This window comes from Sorghum bicolor, chromosome 3, assembly GCF_000003195.3.
Source record: "Sorghum bicolor cultivar BTx623 chromosome 3, Sorghum_bicolor_NCBIv3, whole genome shotgun sequence".
Taxonomy (NCBI): domain Eukaryota; kingdom Viridiplantae; phylum Streptophyta; class Magnoliopsida; order Poales; family Poaceae; genus Sorghum; species Sorghum bicolor.
In genome coordinates this window covers 55258521-55286170 of record NC_012872.2, presented here as the reverse complement: position 1 = coordinate 55286170, position 27650 = coordinate 55258521, and the positions used below count along the sequence as shown (strand labels likewise).

The window sequence follows — 27650 nt, the reverse complement described above, 5'->3', positions numbered from 1 at the left end:
GCGTCGCCGAGATTTTGCTCTCACTAGCGCTAGCCGCCAGATGTAAGTGTTGCCCTGACCCGCAGCATGCCGATAGCTCCCGATGGACACCGCATGATCAGGATAGGATCGGTCTGAGTGACACGATGCTTCTGTGCTATGTTGCTACCAGTTCCCCGCAGGCAGTGTGCGGTAGGTGACTTCCGTAGAGAATCTAGATCCTTGTAGGTACGTTTTGGATCTAAATTATTTTAAGAGAAACGCTTTGAATGATGAATTAAAATCATTTGGCTAGTGATCAGAATCTGATTCAAAAAAGTTCCTAGCTTTTTGTGAACAACTTAAATATAACTCATTTAAACTTACTGCACTACAAAAAGGATTATAACTAGTAGATACAAAAATAATACAACTGCTTGCACGGGAAGAGGAGGCAAAGAAATGGAGTTGAAACCAACCATTACCAATTCGATGATGCACTGCAAAAAATAACAACAATTCTAGTCGAAACATTTCCATTTGAAGTAGCTGTTCGGCACCAATTCTTTTTTTCCTTTTGATATGATACAATTTGCACGCATACAATCCACACACTCTACACTCACACGGCACATACTCTACACTCACACCACACGCACACACACATAAAGAAGAGATTGAAAGGCGTCATTGTATCCGGTGCACGAGAAACAAGCAGTACCATCGAACACGCATAGATACATGTACCTTGAAATTTCTGAAATAATCTTTTAAAAAATACGATTACCAGGGTGGGCTTGACTGTTCTGTCACTAAACCACAGCCCATTCGCTTCGGCACCTATTCAGGCTTTGTTTAGTTTATCCAAAAACCAAAAACTTTTCAAGATTTCCTGTCACATCGAATCTTGCGACACATATATAAAGTATTAAATTTAGATGAAAACAAAAACTAATTGCACAGTTTATCTATAAATCGTGAGACGAATTTTTTAAGCCTAATTACTCTATAATTGGACAATGTTTGTTAAATAAAAATAAAAGTGTTACAGTATCAAAATCTAAGAAAATTTCGGATCTAAACAAGCTCTGAGAATCTGACACGTTTCCGTGTGCCAAACGGCCCGAGGCGGTTTTGGGGGGTTTAAAGCGGAGTCCCTGCACCAACGCAATGTTCTCTTTTGAGCAAACAAACAGAGCACAACGATCTTTCTCCGCTGGTTCAATCGACCGCTCCTCTTCTTCTTCTCCCAAAACCCTACGGGCCACGGCCAATCCCCCGCTGCGATTCGACCGATCGCCGCCGGATCGGAGTTACCGCTCGGATCATCAACCCCAGGCACGCACCCGCCGCCGGAGCCCGGACGGAGACGATGCACAGGGACGTCGAGGCCGAGTGCGCGCCGTGCTGCCGCATATGCCTCTCGACGGACAACCACCGCGGTAATCTTCCTCGCCCTAGCTACACAACTAGATACACAAATCTCCATGGAGAGGGCCTAGGCCTAGCTAGTTTGTGCGGGAAGGCTGCAGTCGGGAATTAATTAATGTTGTGATTGGTTTAGGGGATCCAGTAAATCTCGCAAGAAAAATTAGGGAGTGGATGGTCCATTTACTGGGAGCATGGATGACATACTTATTACATGTTTGGATTATTAATTAATTCGCGTTGGCCATTGCTCATCACTTTCCCCAGGGATACTGCTTATAGATATATTAATTTCCAGTAGTGCATTAGAGTCCTTGATGCTCATAATTGAATATCTGTGATGATGTTTACGATCTTCTAGGAATCGGTAAATCTTCACCTGTGGGGAGCCATTAACAGGAACATGAACACTCATGAACTATCACATAGTAAAGTAGTGTGGAGCACACATACTAACAGGTTCTTTTCAGTAGCATTGTGGATCAGTATTTCGTATTAATGTTCGTATACCGACCGTGTTCGACATAATTCCGTTCGAATTGGTTTGTTTTCGAAATTCCGTAAGTTCGTGTTTGTGTCCGGCTTTACTGTTTTTTGCTTGCGCTTTCGTATTCAAATGTAGAAGTAAAAAACAATTGAGTTTTTTGACCGTGTTCGACCGTTTTCATCCTTATTACCAAGTGTTGTAACTGTAGCTGCATTAGCTTATTACACAGCAATCCTGCTGCTGAGCTGTTTCTAATTGATGCTTCTCTTGGTTTAGGACTTTTTGGTGCAGGACATGAGCTCATATCTCCCTGTAGGTGCAAGGGGTCACAACAGTTTGTACACCGCTCCTGCCTAGACCAGTGGAGAGGTGTCAAGGTATTACATTTAGTCTCCAAATTTCAAAAATTTCCTTTGTTCGTTTCTGATGCTCATACTAATGTTAATGCTGATTTGTTGTGAGAGAAAAACACTTTTTTATGGCTGGAAAAGTACGGCTGATTCTAGCTGATAAGTTCAACTCCCTTCATACTTTTCTAGTTGTAATTTTGATGCAATTTTCACCTTTTTTTATCTTGCAATTGACACGAAACCTAAGGCAACACAAATTTGCAGTATTACCGAGTACATCTGATGACAAATCTAGTGACGTAGTTTCCATATATTTAACTCTGATACCTTTAAACTCACTGACTAGTTCGTAGATTTTGCAACTTGTTGGATTCTAAAGAGTTAAACAAAAATAAAAGCAGTACTACTACCATTAGGAACTCACAGAAGTGCTCACCAAAGGTTTCTTTAAATTTCGGCAGTTGAACAGCAGCAAGAATATTAGCTAGCAAAGTTTGATAACGCATGATAGAATTGAATGATTGGGAGATGCTAATTCACTGTTAAATTAAATCTGAAATCAGAAGCCAGCACTAGATAATTCCTGTCTTAACATTTCTCTGTAGGAAGGGACTGCTTTTTCACACTGTACTACTTGCAAAGCACAGTTCCATCTCCTGGTTGAGCTTCTGGAGGATGACATGTGTCTTAGAATGAAGTTCTGGTTGTTTGTTTCTAGAGATGTCTTCCTCATCTTTGTCGCAATACAAGCCGTGAGATCACCTTTCCTCTAATTACTTTCTATTGTCTTCTGTTATTGTTCAAAGTAATTTGGTACTAGTACTTACTACATTAGAGCATTTAGTGTAGTGTTTCTAAATTAGAGCATTTAGTGTAGTGTTTCAGCAAGAGGTTTTACCCTGTATTATTATGTAATGTTGTATATTCATAACGCTACCTTAGGAATTGTTGAAGTCTTACTGTGCAAGATACTTGTGATGCATATTCCATTTGGATTTCTTTGCCTTTTCAGGTCATTGTTGCTATTGCTGGCGTGACATTTCTGTCGGACAGAGATGGAAAATTCAGAAACAGGTTTACTGACTGGATGCTGTCAAAGCATCCTCTACCCTTCTACTATTGTGTTGGTAAGTATTTTCTACATTAACTGCTTGCAGTTGTTATGAAGATTCATGTGTTCTGATGCAGTGCTTACTGAATGACTGGATGCTAAACAGTAGTACCATGCATACTGTTGGTGTGAATTGATTTGTATAAGTAAACTCAATCTCTATTTCAACCGTAAACTCTCATCACTGAAGCTGTTTTCTTGTTCATTAGTGTTGTACAGTAATTCAAAATGAACATGTCATGTCACACGATTGCAAATGCTATCTTCTTGATATTGATGGAGCCATTGCAGCCACAATCAATCAAATCCTTTTTTTTACATATCTGTTCAAGCACTGCAAGGTAGCTAATGATATCTCATGTTCTGTACCAATCTTGTTTCAGGTGTGGTGTTCTTCTTTGCACTGGTTGGACTTTTTGGGCTGCTATCACACTGTTTTTCTTGCGATTATGGTGGCGATGATCCATCATACCTGCCCGAGCCCGAGTGCTCCTACGGATGCCTGGACTGCGAGACCTCACGCACCTCACGCTCAGGGGACGATGATGATTGCATTTGTGTTGTTATCATGGTCGTTGTTCTAGTTTTCGCTCTCCTTGGAATCTTTTATGGTTTCATTGCAGCAACTATGGCCTTCCAGAAGATTATGCAGCGCCACTATCACATACTGAAAAAAAAGGAGCTGACAAAGGCAAGAACCTCTAACCTACTCTCAACACTTCATCCATTCAAATTTTGTTGATTTGTTCATTTGTTCAATAATAACCAGTCAAAACTCAAAACATTATCGGTGAGCAGGTGTACGTGGTGAAGGACCTTAAAGGGGTTACTCGATGCCACCCAAGATGGACCCAAAGCACGAGCAGCGCCTGAGGATGTTGCAGCTCATGTAGCTGTTGCCACTATACTTTGGCTTGCATTCCTTACCAACGCATCTACTCCCTCCATCCCAAATTGTAAGTCATTCCAAGAATCTTGGAGAGTCAAACTTTTCTAAGTTTGACCAAATTTATATTATAAAATAATAATTATTATGGTACTAACTAAGTATCATTAGATTCTTTCTTAATTATATTTTCATAGTATATTCACTTTACGTTACAAATCTTAGTATTTTTCTCTATAATTTTGGTCAAACGTAAAAATGCTTTGACTCTCCAAGATTCTTGAAATGACTTATAATTTGGGATGGAGGGAGTAGAACATTAGCACGACGTATACACATTGCGGCCGGGTAGACCCATGGTTAAACATGTCTAGTTGTGCACATATACTGGAGTGGGAGAGTTGATTAGCCGCTGATATGGGGAGGAATTGTAGATGTTAGATAATAATAGGACATGATTGGATTACGGACCAATGCTAACTAAATAAGCAACTGTCTTTTATACATGTGTGCCTCGCTTGTATTGGCTAGTATGGTTATCTGGTGTGGTTCTTTAGATTTTCGTGCAAATCTCATACTGAGAGCAGCTCCAAAAGACTTTCTAAATCCTTCCTAAATACTAAATACTAGGAATAGAGATTTTGCTGAAAAATTACTCTCCAACAGCTTGTCTAAATGATTATGTAAATATAACCATCTTCTATTTCAGATTTTTCACTAGCCAAAAATAGAAGATGAGAATAGCTCTATAAAGTGCGCTTGAGAGATAAAAAAAACTGAGTAAAGAAATATATTATAAAAACAGTTCTCTAAATGATGATTCAGAGAGTGAGCAAAGATTTTGGAGTATATAATACTTGCGGCACAGCCGCCCACTCCGACTTGGAACAAGCGCATCTGCTGACCACTGGCACTAGATAGGCTGACTCGAAGAAGACCTCAATCACCCGCGTTTTCCAATTTTCATAGCCACATATCCATAAGTTTTTTATACCGTACGAAGTTTATCAAACCACCAGACACAATTCCAATACATGCAAACATAGTACTTTTGAACATAAAGTTACATCAATGGTTCAACAGAATACATGAGTTTACAGTGAAAAACTGAGTTAACGGAACACGCAACGGAAGCAAGTTTCAATTTACAATAATAAGGCCTTGTTCGTTTGACAGGGTTTGAGGTTGGGAATTGTTCCAGCTAATCAGCTAATCTATATTAGTAGAAATAAACCTATCAATCTATCTGGAATAATTCTAGGGTATCCAATCCAGATGAAACGAACGGATCTTAAAGTGTTTTTGAAAGCTTAGTACAAAATTATAAAGATAATATGTTCCATGAAACTCGGACATGATAGTTGTGGCAGAAGAATAAAATAAAACAAGGTAGAATACCATTGGCCTTTGTTTTCCTTGTGAAATATGACTCGTGAGGCATTTTTTTGAGTGTCCTTATCTATTAAAAGAATTATGAACTCTAAAAGTGTGCTTGGTTAGACGGAAGGATGAGGACCATCTCTCATAGTCGATTTTTAGGATCCGATGGATACCGGATAGATTAGACCCATATGAAGGTTGAAGGGTACACCGTAAAAGCTTTGTTTAGTTCTAAAAAATTTTGTAAAATTTTTTAAATTTCTCGTCACATCGAATCTTGCGACACGTGTATAGAGTATTAAATATAGATAAAAGAAATAATTAATTACACAGTTTTACTGTAATTTGCGAGATGAATTTTTTGAGCCTAGTTAATCCATGATTGGACAATATTTATCAAATACAAACGAAAATGCTACATTATTTATTTTATAATTTTTTTAGAACTAAACAAGGCCCGAAATCGTCTTATAGGAGGAATCGAGGTGTCGATTGAAATGTTCACAATTCCGTACCTCCTTTTGCAGGATCGCCGTATACGTACATCTGGAGTCCGCTTTGGGCTCCAGAATACGGCCATACGGGACATGTACGTGTCAACATATGCCAAAATGCACTACATGGCCTTGTTTAGATTCGAAAATTTTTTAGATTTTGCTACTGTAGCACTTTCGTTTGTTTATAGCAAATATTGTTCAATCATAGACTAACTAGGGTCAAAAGATTCATCTCGCGATTTACAGACAAACTGTGTAATTAATTTTTGTTTTCGTTTATATTTAGGGCTTGTTTGGCACAGCTCAACTTCATTAGTAAAGCTGTTTTTTTAGAAAATAGCTTCATGAATGACTTTCTAGATGAAGCTGAGCTGTTTTGAAAAAAGTGTTTGGCAAAATAGCTTCACCAACTACTTCATACATAGTTGAGAGAGAAGCTGCAATAAGCTACTTTTTTCCAGCTTCATCCAACTTATGTTTTTGTGAGAGGAGGAGAAAAAAACAGCTTAAAAAAACAGCTTCACTCATGAAGCTGTTTTAGAAATAAGTGTTTGGCAAAAAAAACAGCTCACAACAGCTCATGAAGCTGTTGTGAGCTGTACCAAACAGGCCCTTAATGCTTCATGCATGTGTCGTAAGATTCGATGCGACTTTTTTGATTTTAGGGTGAACTAAACAAGGCCATACATAAATATTATCGCGTATTCGCGTACGTGACGTAGCACATGCTTCCAGTCCCGTCACCGCCGCAGCCGGACACCGCCGCCCTCGCCCCGCCCCTCGGTGACTGGTTGATTCGAATGCGGCCGTGCCGAGTCCGCCGCCGCCGTGAGCGAGAGTGATGCGCCTCGCCTCCTCCGCCTTTTTACGCCGCGCCGCCGCCATGTCCTCCCCCTCCTCCTATAGCGTATGCCTCCCTCCAGTCCCGACTCACCTCCCCCCCTCTCAATCTCTCGCGTCTAAACCATCTCTCCTACCTTTACCTTACAGCGCAGAGGCTACCCCCGCCCTCGCCGCGGCTACTCGGGAAGGCCCTCGACGCCGCCCCCGGACGCGGCCGCTGAGATCGTCAGCGGGGATTCCCATCGCAGCGCCGTTCGCGCCGCCAACGAATCCCTGCGTCGCGGCGGCGGCGTCCGCGGGCCCCCACCGCCCTACAGGCAGGAGCCTCACCCTCACCAACCGCAGTACGGCTACGGCTATGGCTACGGATACGGCCAGACGCAGCAGCCGAGCCCGCCTTATGGGTTTGTGCCGTACAACTACGGCCACCCGCAGCCGCTGCCGCCGGGGCCTCAGTACGGCTACGGGGCTCCGAACCCGTACGTTCACGGTCAGCTGCGGCCGCAGCCTTATGGGCGCGGGGCACCGAGTGCAGGGTTCCGCCCTGGCGCACCGCAGCTGCCTCCGAGGCTGGCAGATTACCGCCGACGGTGGCGCTTTGCGAAGCAGAGGCCGCCACATCAAGCTGGTAACTCTTTTCAATGTTTGCCACACTAGCTGGTAGCTCTTTTTCAAAGTTTGCCACACTCGTCTGCTCGTGAATTGTGTAGCTAATCCTCTGGAGATCGTGGTTCTCATGTTTACATTTTTAGGGTGTTTGGTTCGAGAAATCAAACCATTCTAGATGAGAGGTGATGCATTATGAGTTCATTCCTCAGATTTGGTGGAATGACTTCATTCCTCACAGGCTCACACTAGTACTAATTATTAGTGAGGAATGAGGTGGTGATGCATCAACCCATTCCATTCCACAAACCAAACAAAAAAAGTGAGGAGTGAGAAGATGATGGAACTCATTCCTCAAAAAACTGTCTGGATGAGAATGGCACCAGCCATTTAACTAAAGTTGTCAATGAGTTGCAATTAGATTTGTGCGTATTAATTACTGAGCTATAGTTGCACTCAATGTGTTTATGGACACTGAATGTGTTGCTTGTTATTACCTTCCTGTCCTATCTTTCCAATGGATTTATTCAGTATTTCGAAGTCAAGCTGACTTAGTACAAATTATGTATGTGAAACTCTCATTATTTTAGTGACAATGTTTGCCTTCCGTCTTGACGTGAGTGACCATTATGTTTATGTGCTCATTATTTCTAGTAAAGTTTACATATCGCCTTTAATATTTTACATATTGCACTTTTGATTGTACAGAGAGGTTTAAGGTTCTATCGTACAATATACTTGCGGACTATCTGGCCCAGGAGCACCAGTTTCTGTATGAACGAATACCATCTTTCATCCTGGATTGGAACTGGCGCAAGGATAAGTTACTGTTTGAGTTTGGCCTGTGGTCTCCAGACATTCTATGTCTTCAGGTAGTTCACAAGAAGAGTGCTGTAGCATACTTATCTTAGCAGGTCCTGCTGCTTTTTTAGGTCGATGTGGGTCGCCTTGCTGCCAGCTTAGATGCGTATGTGTCTTGGCTGTTTTGGCTTGTGTAGTGTGAGTGTGTGGTGTGGTGGTGTCTTGTAAGTTCTGGGTTCTTATACCCCTTTTTCTTCTTAATACAAAGAGATGCAGATCTCCTGCGTTTTTCGAGAAAAAAAAACATAGAAACTTGCGACTATGGATCCATATGATGTTGGCAATTAAAGAATATAATGGGCCAGTTCTTTATACTCGATGAAACCTTTTAGCATGTACCTAGACATAATGTATATCTAAGTACATAGCAAAAACTATGTATCTAGAAAAACCAAAACGTCTTATAATTTGGAATGGAGGGAGTAGCATATGTACTTAGATATACATTATGTCTAGGTACCAAAACATCTTATAATTTGGAAGCCAAAACTATGTAACTAGAGTACCTGTCAATCCCTTTGATGAATGTTTACATTGTATCCCTTCTTTGTGCTTTTAGGAGGTTGACAAATTTACAGACCTTGAACAAGAAATGGCAAGCCGAGGATATAACGGCACATGGAAGGTAATGTTTTCAATGCTGTTTACTCTTCTATATGACACTTTTAGCAACATGTTGTTAAGGGAGACTGGCTACTTTTTAATTACATTAGCATAATAATTTTAATTAATTGAATAAAACATGTGATTTTGAAACTTTATTAGTGGTTCCATTGACAAAAGAGGAACACCTTTTTTCTTGAATCTTCTTGATTGTATGACAATCTTATTTTTGCTGAATGGGTGACAGATACGGACTGGAGATGCAGCTGATGGATGTGCTATTTTTTGGAGAACAACAAGGTAATTTGCTCAAAATTTCTTATATTGATGTGATCCAAAGTTTGTTTCGCATTTCACCATGCTGAACATATGAAAAATTTCCAACTTTAGCTTGGGTCATGTCTTATCAGGTTCCAGTTACGCTACGAAGAGGACATTGAATTCAACAAGCTTGGACTTCGTGATAATGTTGCGCAGCTCTGTGTTTTAGAGGTTTGTTAAAATTGGGGCAACTTTATCAGCCCCTGACCTGAAGTTTTGGTTTTTATATGCTGCTAATCTTGTAGGACATCTAAATCTGCTATTTGTTTCGTTGTTGTATTGTTCAGTCGGTGGTCCCTCAAAATGTGCAAACTGACTCTACTAGTTTATCTACAAGGTAATTGCAATTTCAGGACTTCAGAAAGTATTCAGTCTGCTTTTATCCTTACTTTAAAGAAATTTTAGGCTTCTGTTTACTACCTTGAGAGATGAAAAAGGATTAAAACGAACTCCGGATTCAAGGATTAAATATGGACATCCTCATCGATCCAATAGTTTAGCCTAAACAAATTATAGTATAAAGACTATAAACTGATGCAAGTGCTGCTAATAGCCTAATATCCACCAGCATAAATCCAACTTTAATTGCTGGTGCTATTATCAATGATCTAGCCTTGCCCTTCCTCATGTGGTCGAGAGCTTCATGTCTACTGCTACTTCTATGTTTCTGATCTGAAGATCGCACGGAAGCCTTTTCTGATCTGAACTAATGAACGGATGAAAAAGTCAACAATGCACATTGTGGTATCTGCATGGCCCAATACAATATGATTGCTATCAACGGATTGAATCACATATGAGGGTTATGCTTATGCTGGAGCTGAATGGAAGATTATTTTGTCATCCTTATTTGCTCCCTTGGTAATCAGTTTCTTTTTTAGATAACTGTTATCCCTAATATTCAGTTTGGAGGTACAACACTATCATAGTCAATCTGGTTCACAGCTTCGAGAAGTTTTGATGCTCTAGAATGATTGGTTCTTACTGTAAAGGTGATCTAATTGCAATTATAGTTGTGATGCAATTATCCTGCTGTTGTCTGTATCCTTGGTGATTCTATGTGTAGTTGCTGTATCTATGTGTCAATCTTTTTTTTATTAGAAAAAACTATCATGCTATTTATCCATGTTATTCTTTTTTTTTCTTGTCTAACAGCTCTAACGATCCACAACAAGCTAAACAAGTTGTTATATGTAATATTCATGTTCTTTATAATCCGAAGAGAGGGGACATCAAACTTGGTCAGGTACATTGCTATTCGATGTTCCTTTGACATCCTGTTTTTAATTGAAACATATATATAGCATGCTCATTGTTGCCTGTCTTGGCTACTTGACTTGATTATTATTGTTTGTATTAGAATCAAGAACAGTATATATATTTACTCAATTTGAGCATAAAAGAAATGAAGTTGCTGCATATGTCCAACATGCTAACAAGTAATAATATCATTTTGTTATATGCTAAACAAAAAATGACATTATTTCTTCTTAGCATGTTGAACATAATCTGTGCTAAACAAAAACAACATTACTTGTTATTTATTATTTTTTACATGCTGAGAATCTCTCTGAGATGAGTTGGCTAGTGAGGTTGGATGTCACCCAGCTCACCAGGGTTTGATTCTCACCTTCTACCTATTAAAATGCTAGGGTGGACGTCTCTTCCCCCTAGTCGAGTTTTATTTTGTTATATCCTACAGTAGAAAATAGAGATGATGTATACCTTGATACATGGTGGTTTATGCTTTCTTGGCATCATTTCTATATTCTTTGTAGTGTCTTTTCTCCTTCCTCTGTTTTCTTGACCATTTACTAAGCACCTTAATATTGCATTTCTGATTTTATGGTCCTACAGGTCAGGACACTTCTGGATAAAGCTTACACTCTATCCAAAATGTGGAATAATGCTCCAGTGATACTTTGTGGAGATTTCAACTCTACACCCAAGGTAATGTTCTTGTATGGACCACTATTTATCTATTTGAGATTACATGGTAATTTACTGTTTTTGTCATGCTGTCGTGAATCGTGATAATGATTGACACAAACGATCTCATCTCTTTCTTATTCAGAGTCCACTGTACAAGTTTATGTTGGAGCAAAAGGTAACGTTTTTTTCTCTCTTCAACCCATTAGTGTCACTGATTTCATGGATCTGAAACTTTTACATAAAGCTTCCAAATTGTGCAGTTGAATTTGTCTGGCCTTGCGAAAAATACTATATCTGGACAGCAAACTGGTGGTAGTTCACAGGGGCTATATACTGGCCCTAATATATCTCGGTGATTCTTCTGCTTCTTGAAATTGTTTAGTATTTGTGTTTGGCCAATCTCTTCCTACATATTTGTAACCTGTCTTTTTCTAATGTTGCATAGATATGCAATTCATTAGTTGCTTTGTATATGTGACAGATCCCATCCACCTTTTTCTCCAACCAACAATAGAGAGGGAAACATAACTCTTCTAAATGATTGTAAGCCTCAAACTGAAACAACAAAGTTGGTGGAGAATTCTTCCCCTGCTGGAAGAGAACCTTTTTTAACTGATACCTCTTCAGAGTCTCTCGTTGACTCCAAATCTTTTTCTCGAACAACCGTTGACTCCAAATCAAGTTACAGTTGTGGCAATAATGTACCTTGTTCTGGCTCTTCTAAGCTCGATGATCAAGGATTATTGAACTCTTTGGAAGATACTGTAAAGAGTGCCTGTGCTTTTGATGCTGATGAAGAGTGTAAACCCACTGACAAGGGGTCTCCTGGAGGGATCACAACTGAATCTGGAGAAGGACCTGACATTGCAGATGCTCCGTCTGCTCCAGCTACAGTTTATACTGAGATCCTTAGGTCAGGTTCATGTGAAATAATTGATAGCAGTCAGCTGCTTTCTTCAGACAACTTGGCTGGTGATGTGATTTCAGAAGAACTTACAGATCAACTGTTTACTGTCTCACAAGATAAGCCTCATGAAAAGGAAAATAACACTGAATCCATGTTGTCTGCTGAAGAGAATTGTGCAACTAAAGAACCAGAGTCATCTCATTTCAATGGTTCTCAGAATGTCACTGATGCCATTCACCAGATGAGTAATGTGAAGCTAGAAGGAGAAAGTAGTGCTGGAGTAGAAGAACCAGTACATCAACCAAATGGTGCTGTTTCAGATGCATGTGTCGATCAATGTTCTGCTGAAGTGATAAAGAGTCATTCAGTCTCTTGTAGAGATGAGCCTGAAAACAATGCTCATGCTCTTGAGGATGATACAGCAAATGGTGAAGTTACCTGTACAGATGTGAACTCTGACCCTACTTTCTTTGAAGAGTTATCTGGTGGTAATGGTCACTTACTTGAAGAGGAAGATCAGCTTCCAGAAACTTCAGATAGTTCACCATCTTCTCAGCAGGTTACTTTGAATGAAGGGTATTACTATTATGATCCGTACAGGTGGACACCAGAAGAAATAAAAGCTGCCACTGGGAAGGACGAATGCACTTTTATGGAACACAGTTTGAAATTAAGGAGCGTATATACTGACGTGGAGGTAAGTACAATCTTTTTTCCTTTTATTTTGTCTGCATTTCCAACATTTTATTTTCAACCATTAAGTTTGTGCTGTTTTTTAAATTTATTAGATCATGTACTAGTTTCCTTTTAGTTAATGTTATTGTAGAACTGGATAAGATTTTAGTTGCCCACAGAATGCAAATGGTTCTTATTGGTAACTATTCAAACAGGATTTTGATGGAACAAAAGACGCCAGCAAGGAACCACTAGTGACAAGCTACAACAGAAAATTCATGGGAACAGTAGACTACATATGGTAAGCAACTATTGCAACTGCAATGTAACACCTAAGCATTCAACAATCTAATTTGGCAATCATTTTATTATTTAGGGCCTCGGAAGGTCTGCATACTGTTCAAGTCTTGGATACATTTCCCAAAGAGATTTTGAAACAAACAATTGGGTTCCCGACCAAGGTACTACAGATCCATATTTCTCTTATTCTTTTATGTTTAATGAACCAAATCAACCAATTGCTGTACCGATACATGCTAATCCAGCGAGTTTATGTTTGTTTCACAGAAATGGGGAAGCGATCACATTGCCCTTGCCTGTGAATTGGCTTTTACAAAATGACGCCTATTTATCAGGCCGAGAGGGCACCTGCATAGTAGCTAGTGACCAAACACATACCTCAGGAGAAAGAATAGTCTACTGTCTACAGGACGATTAACTGTCATTTCTACATTTATTATGCTGAACCATTTTTTGCTCTTTTAGAGCTCGTTAATTTCTTTTCTTTTCTTTTTTTTCCCGGCATGCCCTGTGATTTGTGCATGAGTACCGGAGGGATACATCACTTGGGTCCAGTTTTAGAGCATTGTTCTTGTTTGATTGAGAGAGTGTATTTTGATGTGCTGCCACTCGACTTGCGACCCTGTCATGTACTAGAACGTATCAATGACTCGTTTGAGTCATGGGGACATGGGGTAGAACATAGTTGCTGATTTGTTGTGAGAGAAAAACACCGCTGAATGACTGATAGATTCGACAAATAGCTCAAGCGGACAGAGCAACTCTGTTGCCATCAGCTTTATATGCTGGGGATGCCAGCTAATGAAAGAGGGCAAGAACAAACTATCCTGTTATACAAGAGAATCAAATCTGAAATCTTGCCAATGTCAAACACCAAGCAAAGCTTGCAGAAAATAAAAAAGGCTGAAAGACTCCCAACTCGCCCATAGAAGTTGCCTTTCCAACCTTTCACCTTCATATTACACCCAAATCATTGGCATAATTAAAAATGATATATGATCGTTGCCTTCAACACCACAAGTTAAGATGGCAACGGGTACCCGAGTACCCGATGGGTTTTACCCGATAAAGAGGCGGGTATGGAATGAATTTTCTACCCGTGGGTATGTTATTGGGCAAAATCCTATACCCATCGGGTATGGCGGGTACGGGTGTGGGTGTGTACTACCCATACCCGTCTACCCGCGGGTAAAAAATACCCGTCAAAATAACTAGCCACCCTTGTCATTTTAGCCTATATAGCACATAAATTTGGTCTAAATTCAACTAAACTCTCCTAATATATATGTATATGAATTTGATGTTGTTACATGAATATTAGTTTATAACTTGTTGGAGGTTTAGTATGAATTTCTTTGTGTAAATATATGATATTTATATGTAATTCTCGGGTATACTAGCGGGTGCGGGTTACCCATCGGATAGAAATTACCCGTGGGTGCGGGTATGGAATTATTTTCCTACCCGTGTGCGGGTAACCCGACGGGTAAAATTTAGACTTCGCGGGTGCGGGTACGGATGGCCACTACCCATCGGGTACGTACCCGTTGCCATCTCTACCCACAAGCATCAAAATTTGTTGCCTTTCCAACCTTTCACCTTCATATTATGCCCAAATCAGGTCGCACCAAAGGGCCTGTTTGGAACAAAAGAATTATAAAGGAAACAGAGGAAATGAACAAAGCACAGGAATTAAGAATTAAGTTTAGATATAGAAAAGAGGATTGAAAAGACAGGAATTTTATAGGAATGAGTGTTTCGAACACACTAATATAAGCAGCGTATGTTTATTCCTCCATTCTAGTGAACAGAGGCTTGCTCATCTCTCCATTCACAAATAGGGAAATTTTCCTAGAGCTCAAAGTGGATGTTTTATTTCCTCCATTTCATGAAGGAAAGCAAGCTTTTCCATAGGAAAGGAAAACTTCATTCCTCCAATCCAAACAACCTCTTACAAAGCTATTCTTAGAATGTTCAGTTGCTTACTTCACTGCCCCAAAACTACTCCTAAAATTGAAACATATTTCAGTCCCTCGTCATATAGCTCAGCCATCCGAGCATACAGCTTGGCAGGCATTTTCAACAAATCAGGATAATAAACTTTCACAAAAGGGGTCATCAAGTCCAACCAATGTCCTTCCACATTTAATGCCCTTGATTTTGCGCAAACAATTTTGAATTACAACGTTGGTAGTCTTTGAAAGCAAATCATCTTATTAGGGCTTCCCCAACAGCCATGTGAAATTGGCAGGGGATGAGTAGGATTGAAAAAACAAAAAACCTCTAACTGCACAGTTCACGGGTGTGTACTAAGAGGGCAGAGGCAGTGAGTTTTATGGGAAACCGTTCAAGCTGAGCGACGAGCTCCTCACTAACGTTTAATGATATATATGATCGTTGCTTTCAACCCCACAAGCATCAAAATTTGTTGCCTTTCCAACCTCTCACCTTCATATTACGCCCAAATCAGGTCACATCGGGTCTGTTTGGAACAAAAGAATTATAGCATATGAATTGCTTATTGAAAACATTCTTATGCAAGTTATTGTAATATGATGTAACTCAATAAAAAAATTGGTTTGCACGAAAGAACCGAAAGAGTATGATTTTGTCAATCTAGTTTTTGGTATATTTAGGAATTAGATGGTGCGCGTATGTACGTGAGCTGAGCATGAGTTTTGATTCGGGAAAAGACACATGTTTGGCTTGCATGAAAGAAACGAAATGGTGTGATTTTGTCTATCTAGTTTAATCCAATTTCTTTTTATTAGCTTACTTCTTTTGTCTAAAAGCTTCAATTCCTAGAGGTATCTAAAGTCAAACTTTTTAAACTCTGACTAAATTTCTAGAAAAAAATACTAAGATTTATAGTACTAAATTAGTACCATTAGATTTATCATAAAATAAATTTTTATAAAATACTCATTTTATGTCGTAAATATTGATATTTTTTTCTATAAAGTTGGTCAAATTTAAAAAGTTTGATTGATACGGATCCTATGGATTGGGCAGCCCCAACAGCTGACAGGTTTACTAGCTAGGAGTACGTGATCAACCACGAAGAGAGAAACAAGAAACTCATCTAGCTAGCGCGGACACAAGCGCTGAGCTCACACACTACCCAAAGTTTTTCAAGTCTTTTAACTGTTTCTTGCTATCTGTCTTTTTATTTTTTTAATAATTTTTAGTCTCTACAGCAGCTGGCGATTTAGAAAGGTTATTGTGAATGCCCTTAGAGTTTCCCCAACACAGCCAACATCATGTTAGCTCCATACTAAAATCTCCACATATGCAAGAAAAAAAAGTTAAAATCACTACACATCTAATGTGTGGTCCTCTTCCACTGTTGTGCAGAGCAAAAGGAATGTCCAAGCAACAGCCTTTGTACCTTTCTCTACCCCAAGCAGTCACTTTTGGGGCTGGTAAAAGATTTTACAAAGTGCTACTGTAACACTTTTCTTTGTATTTGATAATTAGTGTCCAATTTAGACTAACTAGGCTCAAAAAATTCGTCTCGCAAATCACAAGTAAACTATGTAATTAATTATTTTTTATCTATATTTAGTGCTTCATTCATGTGCCGTAAAATTCGGTATGACAGATTCGATATGATGAAAAATCTTAAAAAATTTTGCAAAATTTTTAAAAACTAAGCAACCCATTTATCTCTCTATCATGTTCTCTGCCGAGACTAGTGAAGCGTGACCACCGGTAGCTGACATGAAGTTGGACAACTTAGGTGCTTGGGCAGTACGCCACCCTGATGGTTTTAGGGCACTCTTAATGCTAGAAATTATATGTAGTTATTAATTTCTATAGACACTATACAAATAAAAACTGTGGTCCCAATAAATAATTTTTATAAAATAGTTTTTTGTTTAATTATATACATTCTCTCTCTATTCTCCATCAATCAATCATATTCTTTCATATCTTAGTTCTTGTACAGATATAACTTCTAACTTAAATCTAATTTCTACAATTTTTACTCTATCTTTTTAATAACTATACTATATCAGCAAAACACTCACGGCAACACGACGGTGAGCACTTTCATCTCCCATAAGCAACCGCCCGCGCCGACACGGTTCACGTAAACAGAGCGCGCCAAGTGGGCCCGGTCTGGTACAATCCAACGAGAAGCGGAAGCCGCAGCCAGATCCCGCATAAACCATCCGCTCTCCCCTCCGTCTCCTTCACGCGGCCGGCCTGACTCCTCACCCCTGCTCGCCGCGAAGCACAGCTCCGTCTCCGCCGTCTGCCGTGGGCCGGCGAAGATGATGTCCGGCGGTGGGTACTCCGCCCTCGACGACCCCAAGGCCTCCGGATCCGTCCCGGTATGCAACCGCCGTTTCTGCCGGTCTCCCTCCCGTCCTCTCGCAGCGGCACACAGCCGGCCTCACTATCTCTCTCTTGCCACACCACGCAGGCGGCCACGGGGACAGATCCGCCGGCCATCAGGTTCGCCGACTCCAACCTCCAGACCTTCCCGCCGTCCGAGGCCAGGGGCAAGATCGCTGGCGCCTACCGCCCACCCACCGACGCCGACGGTCAGATCTCGCAGCCTCAGCTCCCGTGCTCTTCACGTTTCTCTTCGGATCCGACTCACTGACCTGGCCACGGTGGCTTTTTTTTTTGCGCAGACACCTTCTCGTCAAAGGGCGGAGGAGCCGGAAGCGGTGGCAGAGGCAGCAGCGCCGGGTCAGATGATGCTGCGCAGGGCGGCTGGTTCCGCATGTTCTCCGTGGCGGCTTACAAGCCCTACTTCGACGTTGACACTTCCGACGTTGTCGAGAGGATCTGGGAGTCCGTCTTCCCCTTCCGCGGCACATTTACCGAGAAGACCTCCGAGAACCCTGATCTGTATGTTCCTCAATCAGTTCCCCTCTCAGAGAACATAGTATAGCTCAATTTTGCTGCATTACTGAAACATGTTCCCTTAGGTAGCAGACGCTGTAGACCATTGTGAGTTAATGTATATGCTGGATTTCATTATTCATAGATCAAATTGCTCTTTGGTGTTGAATGTGGGTGTGTTTGCTTTGGCTGGAATGTGTTGGTTACGTAGTTTTGTGCATTCGCATATCTTGTTCTACTCACTGATAGTTGGGTTGTTCCAATACTTAGTTTATTTTTGAGTGGGATCTGTTGGTTTTTGGTTGAACTGATCCTTGGAACAGTTATTATTGTCCAGCATTGAGGATTGCTGATATGATTCTTTGAGTTTGTTTTAAGATTTTAAGATGGCTGCAATGTCAGAGCCCTTTCTATGCGAGTTTCTGTAGAGTTTATTTCAGCAAATAGCAAGCATGAACTAGCTATTAGTATTTGCACTTGCTATTGGGTTGAAAATTGAAATACAAATTTATGATATCCTTTATTCCTTTTGAAGACATTATGTTCATTTGCAATCAAATTGCTGTTTCTCTATGTCGTGTATGGTCATCTGTAGTGGATCTACATCAAAGTAGAATATGCCTATGAAGTTGCATTGACTGCTTCTTTCTGAAAAGAACAATTCGACTACCAACCATTTCAGTTTAGGGCATATGAACGATACTTAATAACTTTGTAACTAACAATGATATAATAGTACAGAGAACTTGGCGAATATGAGTCACTGGGAAGATTCTATATTTGTCTGAATGATTAATTCTTTGTAATTTGCTACTGATCTGCTGTGCCTTCTGTTTCATTTTGTATTCTGTAGGTATGGGCCATTTTGGACATGCACCACCCTGATTTTTGTTGCTGCATCTATTGCTACTTTTGTCACCTACCTATCCCACAAATGGCACAAGAAGGAATGGAACTATGATATCAACTTGGTTACCTGGTCTGCTGGCTTATTCTATGGCTACGTGACGTTTGTTCCTCTTCTTTTATATGTTATTCTCAAATACTTCTCAGCACCTGCTGGTCTTGTGCAATTGTGGTGCCTATATGGATACTCCCTGTTCATCTTCATTCCAGCATCGGTAAGTTTCTTACTAAAAGGCACATATACGTAGGAATTACAATTCTTTTAGTTTACAATTGTGTGCCACTATGGCCTATTGTTAAAGTTGCTTGAGATTTGGCCTTTTCTATGGGAAATGTTCACTGGATTGTGGATTCTAACACATGTAAATCAATCAGCAAGCTTGAGTTTAAAGAATTTGCACTGCTTTTGTATGTAAATGAAACCAAATAAATTCCAAGGGCCATTACTACCACCATTTACCAATATAATTTGTTTGCTAGGTACCCTTTTTTGCTACTATAATTGTAGTTCATGGTTTTACAAGTTATATAGTTGTGTAGTATGTTAGTAGGATTCATGATTAATCTAGTGATACCGGTTGCGTATGGACAAATACTTCTCTATGGATCAATTGTCAAAATGAAAAAAAAGCTGTCTACTATTTTTACTTGCATGTAAGCTATATCTGTCATTTACTAATTCTCTGTTGACAAAATACTAGTATATTACCTGTTCAAATGATTTGGAGTATTTCTACACTGCTTTAGCATTTGAAGTTGACTGAAAGTTCTTTCTCCTTTTGTGTGACAGCTTCTGTCTATTGTGCCAATAGAAATATTCAGATGGGTGATTGCTGGCGTTGCTGGTTTCATGTCTGCTACCTTCGTTGCTGTAAATCTCCGTGCGCACATTGTAAATTCTGGCGAGCGATGGTTCCTGATCGTTGCAGGGATATTCTTGTTGCAGTTGGGGCTTGCTGTTTTGCTGAAACTCTATTTCTTCACGATAACTGTATAGGGTTATTTACATCTTTATGTGCTTGTACTAGTCAGGAATACACACAATTTTCCATGTGGAATCGCTTCCATGTTGATTGAACATTGATGTAATTTTTCCAAGTATACATCTTTCTTACACGTAGAATTGAGGAGCCACAAATCGAATTACAGCAGCCAACACAAGTTCTAGGGGTCAAGAGTCTGTTTTTGCAGTCTATTCTGTGTTCCACTGCTTGAGGAGAATAATAATAAATCAGAAATCGCTGTGTTTTCCCCTCATCTGAGGTTACATGGCAGTAGTCATCTTTATAGGCTCGTTGCTTGCTGGTAAGCTGAAATCTCGGCGAGTGCTGTTTGAATAACGGAATCAAATGTATGTGTTTATCGCAAAGATGAGGAAGAAACATAATTTGTGAATGGAGAATGGAGTGAACATGGTGCAATAGAGCTTGGTCTTGGTAAGGGCACTTTCTAAGAGTATGTGATTGAGATTGAACTGGAATTTAATTCTAATACCATATAATAATCTAATATATACATATGTACCATTCGCTCTTTAAAACAGGGATGCCATCACCCCTTCCTTTCTCTTGTCGAAATATCTAGCTAACATCAGATTATCTCGCAGGTTTTCCAACGAATCAACAGTTTCTGACTACTTGCTCCCATTATCTTTTATGCTGTGCGTTCCCGATGCTTTTTTATTTTTATTTTTATCAATCTTCTCTCCCTCCACGTCTGCTGGCGATTTAGCCACGTCTGCTGGTGATTTAGCCACGTCGTTGGATAAGCCCTTAGCGCCATGTCCTCGGTCGGCGTGTTCCTGCCACCGTTCCCAAATGGCCCGCCGCAGCTTTGCCAGCCCGACCGCAGCATAGAACGTCAACTCGGACCCCCTCGCCTCTCCCTGCTCGGCAACTGGTGCGGGAAGCGCCGACGCCGACGCGCCCCGCTTGCCACTTTGTTGCTTGCCCTTCTTACGGGCCACCGACGATGGCCCCTTCCAGTCGTCGTCGTGGTCGTCGTCGTCGTCCTCCTCCTCCTCGCTCTTGACGCGTCGTCTCCTGTTCTCGTGGTGCAGCAGGAGAAGGCCGAGGGCGCCGTCCGCATCCAAGTGGTGGGATACCCGCTGGACGACCGTAACCGTGTTGCCGTCCTCGTCTTGGGTTGTGGCCGTGACCACCTTCCCCTCGGCGTCGATCCGCGGCTGGAACGGCAGCTGGCGCGACCGGAACGCCCACAGCTCCACCTCGACGTCGCGCGTCCAGACCTTGTGCCTCTGGGAGTCCAGGTCCATGCCGTTCCGGACGAGGAACTGCTTCCACTCGGAGATGAACCGGTAGCCGTTGTTGGACTGCAGGAACTTGCAGGTGAGCGCGTACGGGACGCCGTCCCGGTCCAGTGCCGTGACCGCCAGCCCGGCTCGCTTCGTGTTCACGCGGTCCAGCTCGGCGGGCGAGAAGCACCGCGTGATGGGGCAGCCCTCCGTCCCGCTCCCGCGCTTGCACGACACCAGCAGCCGGTTCTGGTTCCCGTCCACGTCGCTCTTGTGGAGGGTCTTGCTGTGCACCAGCCACGGCCGCGTCGCGCCCAGCTCCGCGAGGCGCCGCTCCAGCGCCGCGCTCAGGGCGGGGGAGCCGCCGCGCAAGTGCAACGGCACGTCGGCCGCCTCGGCGGCATGACGACGGTGCTCGTCGCGCAACTGCTGCGGGATGAAGCTACGGATCCCGTCGTGCATCAGCTTCTTCTTCGCCGGCGGCGGCTGCGGCGCAACCAGGCTGCTGCTCTCTTCCCTGGCTAGCCACTTCCCCTTGCTCAACCACTTCTTCTTCTCTTCGTCGGACTCGGACAAGGCGTTGCCTTTCGCTGCGGGCTCCGGCGAAGCTGCTGCTGGCGCTGCGGGTTCCCGTGAAGCTGGAGCGGGCAATAGGCGCCGTTGACGCGGAACTGGAGCCTCCAAGTCCAAGGCTCCGGTGGTGTCCTTGGTCTCGGCACCAACGACACTGTTATCGGCCATCCGTTTCTTCTTGGACGGCGAAGACGCGTACGGGTCGCCGGCGGAGGTTTTGCCGCCACCACTGCTATAGTTGGATGCCCTCTTCTTCAGCGGCAACAGCGACGTCTCAATACGGTCGCCGTGGCCGTGGCCGAGGCCTCCTGGCTCCCGATCTGCAGCGTCCATCGGGATCGTGTTGACAAATCTTGGATTTGTTCGTACCGTGAATCACATAATAAAAGAGCTAAGTTTTTCTTTTCAAGGACGCTCTATCCCTAATTATATAATAATAATAAATCTTACCCATCGACGTCTACTCCTCTCTTGTTTTTTTATATCAAATCAAAACCTGAACAAAAATCCTAATAAGAGCCAGATCAGAACTAGAGTCCTTCTCGAGTACATCTTCAACAAATAGAGGGCGCGGTGTCGAGAGAGGATGCACGTAGCGAGGCCGAACCAGGCACGTATGTCGAGAGAGGATGCACCTAGGCGCGGCAGATCGACCTCGGGTTCGGCACTCGCCAACGGCAACTCCGATCGATCCACGACCAGACATTTGATTGTGATAAACCAAAGAGCGGTTAATTAAAGGTTAGTTTTACTTCTTTACCTCTAATAAATAAAGTTGTGGTTATATACAACAAAACTAATTTGATCAAGTGGCTAGTGGGTATAGGCTTTATTGCTACATCTGATGTTTGAATCTTGGTAACCCCACTTTTTGTTTGTTGCCTGCGCGAGCGTGCAGTCGCGAGCGAGGCGTCACAACCGTACACGGAGAAAGGATCGAGGCGCCACAACACTTGCACGAGAGGGGTAAACACGTCCAAAACCTCTTCTCCGTGTAGAACGTCAGCTTATGTAAAAACAGTGTGGAAGCCCAAAATGTTTGGTTTTTTTTAAGTATGGAGAGAGTATTACTGTTGTAAATATTTTGTATCGGAATGATCTCGTCCTGACCGCCTCACGGAATTTCTCCTTATCAAGCCACAACCGCACAATTCTTTTATAACGTGGGATTTTTTGTCCCCGGATGGTCGCATGCACGGGACACGACTCGTGTTGCGATTCAACTCAACTTTGTTTATGTTCAAATTTATAAGCAAACTGTCATACTTCCTCTGTGATGTTTTGATCTTTTTTGATACAATATAGTGCATATCTAAGTACATAACAACAAATTAAGTATTAAAAAACATATATGTTTTGAAAAGCCAAAACATTTTATACTTCTTTTGTGTGTGTACGTGATTATGGGATTCATGTCAGTCAAACAAGCTTAAATTTGATAAAATTTAGTAGATAGTATTATCATTCATATCTCTAAATAAATTTATTATAAAAAATACATTCCATAATTAATCTAATAGAATTTATTTTATTTATTCACAAAAAAATAGTATTTGTTTTGTATCCTAAATTTTAGTACCTTTATTTTAGTACCTTTTTTTGATAACTTTAGTCCGAGTGCATTCTTTTTGACTAAGAAAGTAATTTAGAACGGAGAGAGTACCAACTTACGTAGTCGAGATAAAATTGAATCATACTATTTTTTTTGAAAAAATGCTTGATCATTTAATTTTGTTATTATATTAATTCTAAAAATATTTGATCCCATAGCTTGAGCTTATCTAACGAATTTATAACTCAGCGAACAGTGTTTCAACCATGACTTTTTAGCTAAGCAAACATGCTCAATAGGTCTCCAACCAGTGGCGAAGCCAGGAATTTCATAAAGCCTGAGCGAGATAAAACAATAGTAGTAAGGCCACTCTCAACGTACAAAACACATGGTTCTATGTTCGTCAATTAGGATATGAGTTAATTTAAAAAATGATGTGACACTGCAATTTAAAAATAATAAAATTATTTTTAAACAAAAACAATGTCTACATGTGAACTAAAACATGAAAAGATGTGATAAATAGACGAGTAAGAGAAAAGATATATTATTGGAAAAAAAGATATTGTGCAAAAACTATCCAATAGGAATACTCCCTCCACCACGAAAAGAAAGGCGCTACGAGATGCATGTTGGCCAAACTTTCTTAAATTTAGCTAGCTTTATACAAAATATTAGCAATATTTAGATTACTAAATAAATATTATGAAAATATATTCCAAGATTTATCTACGGTTTTTAATGTTGCATTGTTAGTGCCTAACAAAGCTATGTATAATAGGACACATAATAATTATATAATATACAAGCAAAATTAGACAACCAAGTTTTAAAATTTAAATTAAAATAATCACTGAGTCTTTAGCACGTCTGCTCCTTTCCTCATCTCTATATGTAGCTTCTTTTTTAGTTTTATTTGAAGTAGCTTTTGTTTTTTAGTAGGATCTGAGCTTTATTTTTTGTTTTTTGTTTTAAGCTATGACTAAATATTTGTGTCTGCAGCCGCCAACGGAGGAGCCCGGCCACTGGCCCAGGGTGGCCGGGCCTTGGCTCCGCCCATGTCTCCAACCTCGCTCCCATTGCATTGCTCGAAAGCCCACACATGTGACATCCTCGCATTCGAACTATCGAAGTACACTGTTTTAATTTAATTATTAATAAAAGTAAGGTAAAGTTATTTCTATTCTAAACCCCAAAAATATGGAAACTAAGATATGGGAGCTAAGTTCGGAGCATGTTTTATCGAAGAAAATTTAGGTACAGAGGATCACAAAAAAATGGTAATAAGGATATCTATACCTATATACTCATATGTGTTATAATAACTCACGTCTAGTGATGATAAATACATAGTCCGATTCAAATACTTATTGAGTTATGCCCTACGTACTTCATATGTGTGATCCGGATTCATGACCCACGTTCATACAAGTTAGAAAAACTTATGTTTAGCAACAAATATCGATTTCTAAATGTATTGGATTCCGTCGCAACGCACAAACATTTTTTTTACTGAAACAAACAATAGCTATGTTACTGACCAATGCAACATAGTTTGACAATAGCTTACCATGATTCCCTCATGGAACCACACAAACATTTTTACTAGTGTGTACAAAAGCCCAATTAATTACTAGGTATAAGGGCATAATTGTCAACATTGACTGATTGTAGATAATATGATCCATTTGTAATTATGAACCCAGTAAGAAACCACCTTCCTCCTCTCCTATAGAAAATACGGCAAGGGCATGGCAAAGGAATGCATGGCCTCTTTTATTTGCTCTATTCTCATATTCGTGGGCCCCTCATTCAGTTGCGCCATTCTCACTTTTCTCTCCTCCGCTCTTTGTTTGGTTAGACCAACATGTACTAAAGAAGATCATAAAACAATAGAGATACTAGAAGCATACCCCGCTTATTGTCTCAGGAATTGTGGATTAGCGGATACGTGGTGTGATGACATGGACAAGAAAATGCTTATTTATCTTGCTGACGTGAACAACAAAATGCTTATTTGTCTTGTTGATGTGGATGTTGCAGTTGCATTTACCGGTGGATTTTATTTGAATTGGGTTTAATTCGATGAGTTTGATGGTTTATTTCAGGCAAATCTTTTATATATCGAGGTGGTACATGGCAACATGGTTTCTGTGTTTACTACTTCTCACAATCTGTCTTTACTCTTTGTAATCTACCTACACATGGAGATAGAGTTCCAATCGATTTTAGAATTTAGACTCGACTTGCAGTCGAACTGTATTCCATATGTATTCAGACTAGACTCTCGGATCCTCAGATCTTCAAGAGGCAACCGATCGAGGGTGCGAGGATTCCAAATGTTGGCATTGGCACAACAATCAACAAAGGATGCAACGATTGAGTAGGCTCGTGATTCCAACCCAGACTTTGTATAAGCAATACCATTTCATTTTTCAACCCAACAATTCATTTAATCAATAACATGGAAGATTTCAAAAGCATTGCATAGATGTGACAAGGATCAAACTCATGAAACAAGCTTCAAGAGTTGGCCCTCAATGTACCCATACATGCACCAGTGCTCAATAAAAGCGAAGTTTGACCAGATGACGACCTAAACCACACTTACTTGCCTAATGACAAGCTATAGCTCACTTGGTAATTGAAATTATTGACTAAAAATGATAGGACAAACCAACTACAATAGTTCTTTCACAAACTAGTACAAATGGAAGTTGTGGCCACCAAGATTGACTGCTGCATTACCACCACCAGAGCTTTCTCCAGTAGAAAAGGACTTCGGCATCACTCGGTCGAAGCCACCATCACTTTGTCCATCGCCAACTTGGGTGCCTCCACTATTTCCCAACTCAACATTTAGTTCAGGTGATGATAAGTTGCTATAGAACAATTGATGACAATGGATCGAAGTTGAGCCAACAACATTTGCATAGTTTTGAGGTGGATGCGCAGAGCTATAATTTTGTACATTGAAAGGAAGCTGTTGTTGGGACGACGACCCTAGATGCATTGGGGATGAAATTTGCGGTGACAATGATAGAGGAGATGAATCATCTGATGGTGGAGTTGTTTGCAATGATGAAGGCTGGGATGTTGTCGATGAAGACAGTATATGGGACAATGAGAATGGGTGTGAGTTGTTACCATTGATGTCTATCCCACAGATGTGATAGGTGTAAGGGTTGTGTGCTTCCATAGGTGCAGGTGGCATCTTGGGTGCTTGGAATTGCACATAGGAAGTGGAAGAAGTATGTGGTGCTAGAGGGTAGTAATGTTGCAGCAGATTTTCTGGTGCCTGTAGTGATGGAAGGATCATTGAGTTTGGAAGTGAGGAGCCTGACCTTGCTAGCGCTGCTGCAGATGTGGACGACCATGGATGTTGCTGGAAGCAAGCTTGGAAGGGAGCCCATGGATACTTTTGTGGTGTCGCAACTTGTGGAGGAGGCATGGAACGCCACCAAGTGGGCAGCAGCAGTGATGGATCTCTAAGACGACCACCAACTTCTACTTTGTCGTCATGGAGCAAGGTAGGCAAGCGATCATTTATCTCTTGCTTTACTCGTGAGAGCTCACGATACATGTCAAAGAGCTCAGTGGCATCAAGATCCTCTATGTTACCATAAACATACTTGGCCATCTTAGAGGCCTCTTGGATGTTCTTGTTGGTCCGCGCCATGCTCTCCTTCTTCCTCTTATCCTCCATGGTCTTCTCTTTCTCTAGCTGGAACACCTCATTTTGTAAATTGGTAATTGAAGCCTTCTCTGCTTCACTAGTATCAAGATCCGTAGGTGCACTCCCTAAAAGGAAAGCATCAAGTATGGGGCTAGCCTCTGGGGTGCCAAAAGAGGAAAACTTGCCATGTTCAGACTCCAACACCACCGCAACCCTTGCGCCGGTGAGGGTGGAGAGATCAGATGCTGCCTTGAAAAGCCCAGAGCGCCTCTTGAAGTATGTGAGACTCCGGTCCCTACCATTCTCAATGAATCTCACTCCTGACCTCCTATCCCTCCTTGGCACCATGGAATGGAGAACACTAAAACTACTTACTACAACCAATATGTGAGGAAGATAAGGAATGTTTTCTTGTGAGAGTAGATGTGTTTTGGTGAGAACGAAGGCACCCACCCCTACCCCTTATATAGAAGGAATTTGGGTACAAAGGGAACGAAACATATTTCGTATAACTTCTTACCACAAGTCACTGAGCAGTGGGTCATTCTTTTGTGTGTCCAAAATGGGCCCAGTTGTCAATAACCACTAGAAGGCTTGCAAATAAAATTTTATGTAACAAAAGAAATTATTTTTAATTGAGCTAGACTATGCAAATCTATTTGCCAATGTTTAGTCGAATATTTATTA

At 41.1% G+C, this 27650-nt stretch overlaps 4 protein-coding genes across 4 annotated transcripts; 3 read left to right on the top strand and 1 right to left on the bottom strand.

Annotated features, from left to right (window-relative positions):
• LOC8054369 (E3 ubiquitin-protein ligase MARCH2) lies at positions 1148–3808 on the top strand. Its single transcript, XM_021457053.1, has 4 exons — positions 1148–1400; positions 2150–2250; positions 2829–2975; positions 3236–3808. Exons 1-4 carry the CDS (start codon positions 1331–1333, stop codon positions 3368–3370), a joined length of 453 nt encoding a protein of 150 aa, XP_021312728.1. The 5' UTR covers positions 1148–1330; the 3' UTR covers positions 3371–3808.
• LOC8054368 (carbon catabolite repressor protein 4 homolog 6) lies at positions 6819–13756 on the top strand. Its single transcript, XM_002458098.2, has 15 exons — positions 6819–7004; positions 7088–7568; positions 8255–8418; positions 8967–9032; positions 9258–9310; positions 9421–9502; positions 9619–9668; positions 10487–10577; positions 11189–11281; positions 11406–11438; positions 11524–11615; positions 11745–12867; positions 13061–13146; positions 13222–13306; positions 13413–13756. The coding sequence occupies exons 1-15, from the start codon at positions 6939–6941 to the stop codon at positions 13464–13466; spliced, it is 2619 nt and encodes an 872-aa protein (XP_002458143.1). The 5' UTR covers positions 6819–6938; the 3' UTR covers positions 13467–13756.
• On the top strand, positions 17235–20175 carry LOC8084812 (protein YIPF1 homolog). The gene is made up of 5 exons (XM_002458097.2): positions 17235–17482; positions 17575–17695; positions 17789–18008; positions 18856–19123; positions 19699–20175. The coding sequence occupies exons 1-5, from the start codon at positions 17423–17425 to the stop codon at positions 19903–19905; spliced, it is 876 nt and encodes a 291-aa protein (XP_002458142.1). The 5' UTR covers positions 17235–17422; the 3' UTR covers positions 19906–20175.
• Positions 25989–27311, bottom strand: LOC8084810. The gene has a single exon (XM_021456246.1). It carries the CDS (start codon positions 27309–27311, stop codon positions 25989–25991), a length of 1323 nt encoding a protein of 440 aa, XP_021311921.1.

Excerpts from the sequence above, each read along its gene's own strand:
- LOC8054369 (XM_021457053.1), top strand. The coding sequence starts at position 1,331 with ATGCACAGGGACGTCGAGGCCGAGTGCGCGCCGTGCTGCCGCATATGC. Across the intron at positions 2,251-2,828 it reads ACCAGTGGAGAGGTGTCAAG|GAAGGGACTGCTTTTTCACA; the intron begins GTATTACATTTA and ends ATTTCTCTGTAG. Across the intron at positions 2,976-3,235 it reads TCTTTGTCGCAATACAAGCC|GTCATTGTTGCTATTGCTGG; the intron begins GTGAGATCACCT and ends TTGCCTTTTCAG.
- LOC8054368 (XM_002458098.2), top strand. The coding sequence starts at position 6,939 with ATGCGCCTCGCCTCCTCCGCCTTTTTACGCCGCGCCGCCGCCATGTCC. Across the intron at positions 7,005-7,087 it reads CCTCCCCCTCCTCCTATAGC|CGCAGAGGCTACCCCCGCCC; the intron begins GTATGCCTCCCT and ends TTTACCTTACAG. Across the intron at positions 13,307-13,412 it reads CAATTGGGTTCCCGACCAAG|AAATGGGGAAGCGATCACAT; the intron begins GTACTACAGATC and ends TTTGTTTCACAG.
- LOC8084812 (XM_002458097.2), top strand. The coding sequence starts at position 17,423 with ATGATGTCCGGCGGTGGGTACTCCGCCCTCGACGACCCCAAGGCCTCC. Across the intron at positions 17,696-17,788 it reads CCCACCCACCGACGCCGACG|ACACCTTCTCGTCAAAGGGC; the intron begins GTCAGATCTCGC and ends TTTTTTGCGCAG. Across the intron at positions 18,009-18,855 it reads ACCTCCGAGAACCCTGATCT|GTATGGGCCATTTTGGACAT; the intron begins GTATGTTCCTCA and ends TGTATTCTGTAG.
- LOC8084810 (XM_021456246.1), bottom strand. The coding sequence starts at position 27,311 with ATGGTGCCAAGGAGGGATAGGAGGTCAGGAGTGAGATTCATTGAGAAT.